The sequence below is a fragment of the Vigna angularis genome, chromosome 6, assembly GCF_016808095.1.
Source record: "Vigna angularis cultivar LongXiaoDou No.4 chromosome 6, ASM1680809v1, whole genome shotgun sequence".
Lineage (NCBI taxonomy): Eukaryota > Viridiplantae > Streptophyta > Magnoliopsida > Fabales > Fabaceae > Vigna > Vigna angularis.
Genome location: NC_068975.1, coordinates 25,462,288 through 25,472,602, shown reverse-complemented (window position 1 = coordinate 25,472,602; position 10,315 = coordinate 25,462,288). Strand labels below are relative to the sequence as shown.

Sequence of the window (10,315 nt, the reverse complement as noted above, 5' to 3'; positions counted from 1 at the left end):
CTACTTTGGATTTTATGTCCACCACCGTAAGTTTTCCAAAATAATGTTGAAAAATTATTTTAATCCCAAGCTTCTATAAATTAAGATGGCTTCTCGTAGATCAATTATTTTATTGTTAAAGTCTAATCATCATAAATATAACACATTTATAAGTAAAAAGTGGTAAAATAAACTTTTGAGTCGAGATTAGATAGCTCTAATTAAAAGTTTACAAAATTTATAAACAGTAAAGTAAGATAAAAAGATAGATGATTATATATTTAAAATTTTACTATAATAATTGATTGGACATGTTTAATTAGTTTAAACACTGAAGTGCATTTGATATGTATCCGGTTCAACTTAAAAATAAATGACTAAGAACCATGGTAATGGTAACTTAAGATAAAATTTAAAGATTAATAGAAAAGTGTAAAGAAATAATTCTCTGCTCTGTAAAAAATAATGAATATAAAAATGAATGGTTGGAAAGTAAATTTAGCAAAAAAAAGCACGTGGTGATGAAAATGACGTATTTTTAATATCACGAAATCTGAAACTTGGAACCAGAGACGGCACGGACACATCCTCTCTTGCTAGTGTTATTAAATAATCACGGATCAATGTTTCCAAATTTAGCTAACAAGGACAAGGAATCAAATAAATTAAAACGGTAGATCACATTCCAGGTTCAAAAAAGATTAAAAAAAAAAACATAATTAAATGGCCTTTACCACACTGACACACTGACACAACACGGGTTGTTAATGCAATTCCACTTATGGTCAAATTTGTCCTACTATACGGTCAAACTCTAGATCCATATCCATATACTGTATACCATGTATAATCTACACTCAAAATACAAAACTCTATTGAGATAGTAAATTCTGATACCCTGAAACAGTAAGTGAAAAATTAGTGACAGAATAGAAGAGTTGGCCCAGAAGACATAATGTGGTAGAGCATAGTAAGTGAGTATTGTGATAGTAGAATACGAAAGAAATACGTACAAGAAAGAAAAATGTACGTTGATGATAACGTAAGAAAGAGGAAGGATAAAAATAAGTGCTTCTGAAGAAGAAGCGTCGAGGAGGCTTTGAATCTCAACAACTATGCACCCTCGTCAACTAACGCGCCCAAATAATTGTCCACATGCAACTTTTGATATTTTATCGTAGTCCCCTACATTTTTGACTTCTCTCATCCTTCACGCGTTGTTTTGCCTTTCTACATCACTCGCCACTTCCTCTCTCTCTTTTCCTATATATATTTTCCCAAACACTATTTTCGCTTCGTAACACAACTTCATCAACCCCTCTCATTTTAAGACCTTAGTACAGATACAAATAAGCCGTTTTCAATAGGTTTCGTTTGGCAGAAGCAGGGTTAATTAACTTAAGAGATTTTAAGCTCATGGAGATTGAAGAGCACCAAATAGAGTCATGGTCGGAGACGGGGAGCTCCGGGAGCAGGAGCACCCGAGTGGGTTTCAGCGGGCCCATGAGCGGCCCATTGGTCTCCAACAAGAAGAGCAGCAAGAAGAGCGCCAGGTTCAAGGACGACGAGGAGTTGGTGGAGATAACGCTGGACGTCCGCGACGACGTCGTTTCGGTCCAAAACATCCGGGGCGGAGACCCCGAGACCGCGCTCCTCGCCTCCCGCCTCGAGAAGCGGCCCTCCTCGCTTTCGATGCGGCTCCGGCAGGTGTCGCAGGAGCTCAAGCGAATGACCTCCTCCAAGAAGTTCGACAGGGTCGATAGGTCCAAGTCTGGCGCCGCTCGCGCTCTCCGAGGTTTCAAGTTCATGACCAAAAATGTCGGAACCGAAGGTTGGTCGCAGGTGGAGAAGCGCTTTCTTGACTTGGCCGTTGAGGGCAAATTGCCCAAAACGCGCTTCGGTCAGTGCATTGGTAAGCATTCTTTCTCTTCCTTCTTACTTTCGCAATTATTATTATTATTATATCAAAAAACCAATATGCTCAGTGTATGAAAAAGTTGCGTTTGCACGCTGGATAACAACGCACTTTTATCGTTTTATTCATCCTTTGTTAACATTTTTTATGTACGATGATATCTTATAAAAAGTGTCACTGCCACAGCCACTATATATAGTTTCTTCTGCAGGACTGGTCAACATTGTATATATTTCTCCCTTCATTTTTACAAGTTATACACATGCATGCATCTAGACGTTTTTAATATATTTTTTTTTATGTAAGTCACTTAATATTTTTTATAAAATAATGTATTTTTTAATATATCCCTCTACTTACTCATGCTTTAATCAGTAGTTAATATAAAAATGTTTTTCTATAAATTGAATATTGTTAGCAAATTTTAATAATTTTGGAAAGCTTTACAGTTTAATTAAGAAATAGAATAGCAAAAAGGTTTTACTCCAGTATTGAAGAAGATCTTTACTAAGGGTGAATTTTGGACAAAAATGATGTCTAGGTATGCACGAAAAGGAGTTTGCTGGGGAATTATTTGACGCATTATCTCGTCGTCGAGGCATAACATCAGCTTCCATAACAAAAGATGAGTTGCGTGAATTTTGGGAACAAATTACCGACCAGAGCTTTGATTCAAGGCTCCAGACCTTCTTTGATATGTAAGCTTTGAATTCCTCACTGTTTTTTTCTTCATTAAAATCCTCATATGCCATCATTCACAAATATCTAATATAGAAAATCTTCCGACATTATGATTTTCCGCTATCAAACAGAAAGAAAAAAAAAACAGCAACGCCGCATTTAATGCATTTGCATATGAACATGCGTCATAATCCAGTTATTCACTCTATAATGTGAAACATGGGAAGCAATAATAGGAATGAGACTGCCTTTTTAAGTAATTGAAGGGACGGTTTTATAATTCTTTACGGGTGTGAGTTGTTTTATTCGTTGTTCAATTCAAACCTAAACATGTTTTGTTATAGGATTTGGTGTGGAATAGTCCAGGGTAGGGTAGAAAGTAAGAAGAAATCAGCATATTGAATAGCAATTGAATATACTAAAGACAAAGAAAAAGGTGAATTAATCAACGGTAGGCGTGCACACTTCTAAAAAAAAGGGAAAAAAAATCAAAGCTTTGCCCTTTAAAGAAAAAGAACAAGTCAACTGATGGATGCGTTGACTATTGAAAACTCTGTGTGAAATTATCAGCAGCTATTTGAGAAACATTATGTGTACGTAGTATACATGTCCAAGTAAAAAGAAATGTCAACATTATTGAATTTTGATTTGACTTTCACCCATTTCCTGCGAAACTGTCCCTAAATAATTTGAATTCATGTCAGGGTGGACAAAAATGCCGACGGAAGAATCACACAAGAAGAAGTTCAAGAGGTGAGTGATTACTGTGATAAAAATAATTATAAGAGTTCACTCTTTTACAGTGACGATAAACTAAAGGTGATTTACGAGAAACTTATTGAAATGTGAACGTTATTGTGTGACTGATTTTACAGATTATCGGCTTAAGCGCTTCGGCTAATAAGCTGTCAAAACTACAAGAACGTTCAGATGAATATGCAGCTCTTATCATGGAGGAGTTGGATCCAGACAACCTTGGATACATTGAGGTTTGTGTTTATCAAATTACTGAAAACTAAGAATACTTGACTGATTTGATTTGTGTTCTAAATCTTAAATTTTACTTTATTTTCCTTAAAAATTATCAACTCACCGACTTTGTATGCTTTCAGCTGCACAACTTGGAAATGCTTCTTCTGCAAGCACCGGCACAATCAACTCACATAACAACGGATAGTCGAGTGATGAGTCAAATGCTGAGCCAGAAACTGGTTCCAACCAAAGAGTACAACCCTATAAAGCGTGGCTTCCGGGCACTGGCTTACTTTGTGGAGGACAATTGGAAAAGAATTTGGGTTATTGCTCTTTGGCTTGCAATCTGTGCTGCTCTTTTCACTTGGAAGTTCATCCAATACAAGCACCGTGCCGTGTTCGACGTCATGGGATATTGTGTCACAGCAGCCAAAGGTGCTGCCGAGACCCTCAAGTTCAACATGGCCTTAATCCTCTTACCCGTTTGCAGAAACACCATCACTTGGCTCAGAAGTAAGACCAAGTTAGGCATGGCTGTTCCCTTTGATGACAACATTAACTTTCACAAGGTAATAACATTAGCATAATTGAGTTTTTATTAACTTTGTTTCCTAACTGATATGTTTCGCTTTAAAATTATCGTCACACACAGTTTCGTTTTTCTTTGCTGATAATGGTTTTGATTTGCTACAGGTGATAGCTTTTGGAATTGCAATTGGGGTCGGGATACATGCAATTTGTCATTTAACATGTGACTTTCCGAGGTTGTTGCATACGACAGAGGAGGAATATGAGCCCATGAAGCCATTTTTTGGAGAAGACAGACCCAATGATTATTGGTGGTTCGTGAAAGGGACAGAGGGTTGGACCGGGATAACCATTGTGGTGCTTATGGCTATAGCCTACACTTTGGCTCAACCCTGGTTCCGTAGAAACAGATTGAACCTCCCCAAGCCTCTCAAAAAGCTCACTGGCTTCAACGCCTTTTGGTACTCTCACCATCTTTTTGTCATCGTCTATGCCCTTTTCATCGTTCACGGATACTACTTGTACCTCTCCAAGGAATGGTACAAGAAAACGGTATGCACGCATGCATCAACTATTAATTACCCTTTAACTTTGCTTCATATGAAATATTGTTCTTAATTCAGTCACAATTTATTTACACAGACTTGGATGTATCTTGCAATTCCTATGATCCTATACGCATGCGAGCGATTGCTTCGTGCTTTCAGGTCTGGCTACAAAAGTGTCAAGATTTTGAAGGTACAAAGAGAATTTTTCACCTTCTCACTTGAAGTTCTGATTAAGTTCAAATTTTCGTTTTTTCTATTATACACTTATGTTTCTAATGCATTTTTCTTGAAACTCAGGTGGCAGTGTACCCAGGAAATGTGTTGGCCTTACACGTGTCTAAACCACAAGGATTCAAGTACTCCAGTGGACAGTATATTTTCGTTAACTGTTCAGATGTTTCTCCATTTCAATGGTATAACGAGTATTCCTTTTTTGTTACTACTATGATTCTGTTACACATTACTGTTAAAACTTGGTGTTGACAAAGTTGACAACGTTGTTGTGTAGGCATCCTTTCTCTATTACATCAGCACCAGGAGATGACTATGTAAGCGTTCACATTCGGACATTGGGTGATTGGACATCACAGCTTAAGAATGTTTTTGCCAAGGTAAATTTTGCTCAAGACACAACCACTTTTCCTCAAAAATGTTGCATATAATATAACTTACCTTGCTATTCCATTATGCAGGCATGTCAACCAGCAAGTGGTGACCAGAGTGGTCTTCTGCGAGCTGATATGTTACAAGGAAACAACATACCAAGGTAAGTTGAAATATAAAGACAGCGATTTTACTTCTGAAAACACCAAAACTGCTTCTTCTTAGTTTACTGATTGTGGTGAAATTGAAATTGTTTCTGTAGGATGCCAAAGCTTCTGATTGATGGTCCTTATGGAGCTCCAGCACAAGACTACAAAGACTACGAAGTGATCCTTCTGGTGGGTCTGGGAATTGGAGCCACCCCTTTGATCAGTATCCTGAAAGACGTGCTAAACAACATGAAACAGCGGAAAGACTTAGAAGAAGGGATGGTAGAAAGTGGAGTTAAGAACAACAAGAGAAAACCTTTTGCCACCAACAGGGCCTATTTCTACTGGGTTACTCGTGAGCAAGGTTCCTTCGAATGGTTCAAGGGTGTGATGGATGATGTTGCAGAGTATGACAAGGATGGAATAATCGAGCTTCACAACTATTGCACAAGTGTGTATGAGGAAGGAGATGCTCGATCTGCTTTGATCACCATGCTTCAATCTCTCCACCATGCCAAGAGTGGTGTGGATATTGTTTCAGGAACAAGGGTCAAGACACATTTTGCTAGACCAAATTGGCGCAGTGTTTTTAAACATACTGCACTCAAACACCCAGGAAAAAGAGTTGGTAAGTACTCTAATATTGCTCAAGTTCATCTTTTTCAATTCAATTTATATAATCTTATCTCATTTTTCCATACAATTCGATTAATTTCAGGTGTTTTCTACTGTGGGGCGCACACATTGGTTGGAGAACTTAAAAGGCTTTCTCTTGACTTTTCCAGAAAAACCAACACTAAGTTCGATTTTCACAAAGAGAACTTCTAAATTCTTTTGTCATAATTCGTTATTTTTTTTAACTGTGATAACGTGTGTAGTTATGGGATATATATAGTTTTCTGGGTTTTTTTGTACTGGGTAGATAAGCAGCTAGCTGCAGTCGAATGAAGTTTATACATAGATGTATGAAACAAATTGTATCATTTTGTTTAAAATGAAACGATGAAGTTGTTAACAATTAAGATTACCATCGAAGAAATCATTCAATGATTATATGCCAAAGTGTTTGACTATTCAAGCTAACAACATTTTTTTCACCAACTTTTGTTCTAGAGATCAAGTGGGGCCGCTTGCATGAGATCTTGACATGATCTCTAGAGCACTCATGAATACCGGACATGCGCATGGCCTGGTAATCGCATCACAGTGATAACAGCAAGGATTGTGGGGGTGTACTGTGATTGATAAACCTCTAAAATATCTTTGGTTCATATAGCTTGTTATACCACTATACTGTGTGTTAAGTTTCTTGATCTAGGATTGGTTCATATAACTTGCTATACCAGCTGTGATGCATTACATCTTATAAAACCCAGGATTTTTCTTCTTCTTCTCTTTGTTTCAATCATTGTTTCTTATCTTTTGTAATATGTGGAGGATTGTTATTATTTTAATATATATATATATATATTAAAATAATAACATATATATATATATATATATATATATATATATATATCATAATTTTAAATATTTAAAAAGTTTTTGTTTTGTGAGAAAAGAAACGAGGGAAGATAGTTGAAGAGAAAAATAAGAATCATTAAACAAAGTGTATTAATAAATTAGTTTTAAATGAATCAAATTCGATTTTGACTCATGCTTAAATTTGTAATTTTTTTCAAATGAAACTCAATTCAAATGTGTAGGGAATCCACTTGCCTATATTTCACCCACGATCTAATGTTTATAATCAATTTTGCACCATAAATTAGTTAATCTTCATCATGTACCACCACATATCCAAACTTCTAACAAATCTCAATACAAAAAACAAATCAATTTTCGCATGATATGAAATGGATCTCATTACTTTTTGTAGAAAATTATTTTTTCAATCTACAAATTGCTTGAAAACTACACTAAACCACGGACATGTACACTTGTATATAATAATAGTCCAGAAACCATGAAGTAAATTTCCCCAAACGATTTTCAATTTTGCAACTGCTTCGATATTGATGGAAATTATGACATATATCTCCAATCTCATGAAAGTCACATTTATTTCCAGTAAAACCTGTGAAAACATGGGTTGTTTCTGTGCAGCAAGTCATTACAAGCATTGGCCTTCATATATATATATATATATATATATATATATATATATATATATATATATATATATATATATATATATATATATATATATATATATATATATATATATATATATATATATATATATATATATATATATATATATATATATATATTTATACCAAAAGAATTGTAAAAGAAACAAAAATTCACCTTCAAAGTGTATCTGGGGCTGATTGAAATTGACAAAACAGAAAAGGTGAAGAAGAGACATCAAATGCTATAATGATAAGTATCCATTACATAAACCACACTCGTATATCAAGTTTTTAATAACACTATTCAGAAGAAGTTAATTTGTACATAACACTATATATGTTGTTATATTTTATTAAATGAAGTTAAAAGTTTAATGTTTATATTGATATTATTTTCAAATAATATTTATGCACACTTTTTTCTATAAAACTTACAACAATAATTTGCATAATATTTATCCAGTAAAAATATCTATCAATTGTATAATATTCTTCTAAAAGATAGCAAAATGAAATTTTGAAACGTAGGATTACGTTTAAGAAAAGTTACTATTAGATAAAATCCGATAAAATATTGACACCATAATTAAATCTATAATATTAATATTTATTGAAGAACAATCGAGAAAAAAAAATAAAAGTATCCACTGGAGATATTGCTATAATTATTAAAACAATAACAATAATAAGGAATTTCACCAAAAAGTAAAATACTTAAAATAGTAGAATAAATTTCTCTTTACTTCCATGGATCCAAGAATTTGTGAATAGCACCTCTGTCCTCACGATGTTTCTCCCCTCTCTCGCAGGTTCCTTGTTTTTTGTTATAGTTCCTTAATATATATATATATATATATATATATATATATATATATATATATATATATATATATATATATATATATATATATATATATATTTGATGCCAAAGTCTTAGAGCATCGTTTCCTTGCTTTTGAAGCATTTTAACCAGTTTCAAAGCACACTTCTGCTACACAACTGAAGCATCTCAATTTTCTGTCTTTCTAATGGCTGCAACAGAAACAAGAGTCGAAGTTAGAGAAGGAGAAGAAGGTTTAGAACATCTCATGTGCAAGGTTGAGCATTCATTCTTCTCTCTTTTTCTCTCACTATTTCTCATCTCCACCAGATTCTAATCCTCTTCCTATCGCCTCTGTTCTCCAGAGCTGTGTGTTGAAAGTCTCCATTCATTGTCAAGCCTGCACAAGGAAAGTCAAGAAAATTCTACAAAGCATAGACGGTAATCATGTTAAAAACCTAACATCCTCGTAAATTTCCTTCAATCTTACCTCTCTATGGAGATCACGGTTAACGGTTTGATTAGTTTCTTAACTGAAGCTAATGATCGGTTGTTTGTTTTTCTGAATGTCCAAGGCTGTCGTATATCGTTATACTTAACTACTACGAATTCCTCTTTGAGCCAGGTGTTTATTGCACGACGATTGATTTGAAGGAACAAAAAGTGGTGGTAAAGGGGAACGTGGACAGCGAGACTTTGATTAAAAAATTAACAGAAACAGGGAAACGAGCAGAACTGTGGCCTGACCAACCCGAACTGAAGAAGAAGAAGAAAAAGAAGAAAAAGAAGAAGAAGAAGGGAAGCACAGAGAACAAAGAGAGACCGAGCGAGCAAGAAAGCAGTGAAGAAAGTAACCCAAGCGGCGACGAGAAACAAAACAGCAACAACGAAAAGGAAGCTGTTAAGGTTGTCGTTCAAGACACGGGCAAAATCATGGAAGGTGGCAACATGATCAGAAACAGCGAAGGGTTTTTCAACGTTAACAGAATGGGTGAAGGAAGCGCAACCGGCTTAGCCGGTTTGCAGTTCCAAGATCCGAGGATGGAGCTGAGGCAGGCCATGACTTTGCCACCCGGTTACCAGTCATCGACGGGGGAGAGAAGGGTTACTATCAACGTGCCGGGAATTGACGATAACGGAGGAGCGAACGAGGGTGGGAGTGGAGGGAAAAAGTCGAGAAGCAAGGGGCAAAAAGGGAATGTCGTCATCAACGGTAACGAGGGTGGTGTTACTGTGGTCGAACACCCCGGTGGAGATTGGAACCCCAACCGGAACCAGATGCCTGGTGGTCATGGACATGGGCCGGGCCCAGGCTTCGTTACTATTTTGGGCCCACCCAACGAGAGTCCCACACGGCATCAGTTCCCACCGCACTATCACGCACCCGCATCTCCGGGGTATGGTGGAACCTACCACACAACAGCGTATCCCTCCGTCACCCGCTACGGTGCTGCGTATTATACGTCCTCGCAACCGTATTCGTATTCTCACGTGTATCGGTGCGCTGGGTCGGAGTCAGACTCAGAAACTTATCCTTCACCTTCACCACCCTCCTATTCCTTCGAATTGTTCAGCGATGAAAATCCCAATGCATGCTTTATCATGTGAGGGATAATGTCACAACCACCGTAACTAACTTTCATTTCGTCGTTAGTTAGTTAATTAGTTACGAGCTCTGTGCTACAATTAGGTTAATGATAATCTTAGTGTGCTCTCTTTTAACTTAAAGCGTGAAAACTGGGCGTTTTCGTTTGAATTCTGAGTGAAATCATATTATTTTTGTCTCCCAGGTTCTGAAATCTCGATTATTCATGGTAATTAATGTTGGTGCGCGGAGATGAAATATAGGTACGAATTAATTAATTATGATTTTACATTGGTATTTGTGAATCAAACTTTTTGGGGAATTTTTTAAATCGGAATATAAGAAAATGGGAATGGGATTGAGTTGTTGAACCACTGATAATGCCATCTTTAAATCTATG

General features: G+C 36.2%; 2 protein-coding genes across 3 annotated transcripts; both read left to right on the top strand.

The window, feature by feature from the left end:
• The first annotated feature begins 1,267 nt into the window (after positions 1–1,267).
• LOC108343270 (respiratory burst oxidase homolog protein B) lies at positions 1,268–6,430 on the top strand. Its single transcript, XM_017581445.2, has 12 exons — positions 1,268–1,891; positions 2,436–2,592; positions 3,280–3,328; positions 3,451–3,564; positions 3,688–4,116; positions 4,241–4,627; positions 4,718–4,813; positions 4,921–5,036; positions 5,132–5,234; positions 5,316–5,389; positions 5,489–6,003; positions 6,094–6,430. The coding sequence occupies exons 1-12, from the start codon at positions 1,396–1,398 to the stop codon at positions 6,201–6,203; spliced, it is 2,646 nt and encodes an 881-aa protein (XP_017436934.1). The 5' UTR covers positions 1,268–1,395; the 3' UTR covers positions 6,204–6,430.
• A 1,841-nt stretch (positions 6,431–8,271) lies between these two features.
• On the top strand, positions 8,272–10,115 carry LOC108342144 (heavy metal-associated isoprenylated plant protein 35). 2 transcript variants are annotated; one of them, XM_017579857.2, is made up of 4 exons: positions 8,272–8,319; positions 8,552–8,607; positions 8,696–8,771; positions 8,956–10,115. In XM_017579857.2, the coding sequence occupies exons 1-4, from the start codon at positions 8,298–8,300 to the stop codon at positions 9,936–9,938; spliced, it is 1,137 nt and encodes a 378-aa protein (XP_017435346.1). In that variant the 5' UTR covers positions 8,272–8,297; the 3' UTR covers positions 9,939–10,115. The 2 variants fall into 2 exon arrangements, with proteins under 2 accessions (XP_017435346.1, XP_052735645.1); XM_052879685.1 differs by having other exon boundaries at positions 8,303–8,319; positions 8,472–8,607.
• The last annotated feature ends 200 nt before the right edge of the window (positions 10,116–10,315 follow it).

Coding starts and splice junctions, on each gene's coding strand:
- LOC108343270 (XM_017581445.2), top strand. CDS start 1,396: ATGGAGATTGAAGAGCACCAAATAGAGTCATGGTCGGAGACGGGGAGC. Junction 2,593..3,279: donor CTCCAGACCTTCTTTGATAT/GTAAGCTTTGAA, acceptor AATTCATGTCAG/GGTGGACAAAAATGCCGACG. Junction 6,004..6,093: donor ACACCCAGGAAAAAGAGTTG/GTAAGTACTCTA, acceptor GATTAATTTCAG/GTGTTTTCTACTGTGGGGCG.
- LOC108342144 (XM_017579857.2), top strand. CDS start 8,298: ATGTTTCTCCCCTCTCTCGCAG. Junction 8,608..8,695: donor TAGAACATCTCATGTGCAAG/GTTGAGCATTCA, acceptor TCTGTTCTCCAG/AGCTGTGTGTTGAAAGTCTC. Junction 8,772..8,955: donor AATTCTACAAAGCATAGACG/GTAATCATGTTA, acceptor TCTTTGAGCCAG/GTGTTTATTGCACGACGATT.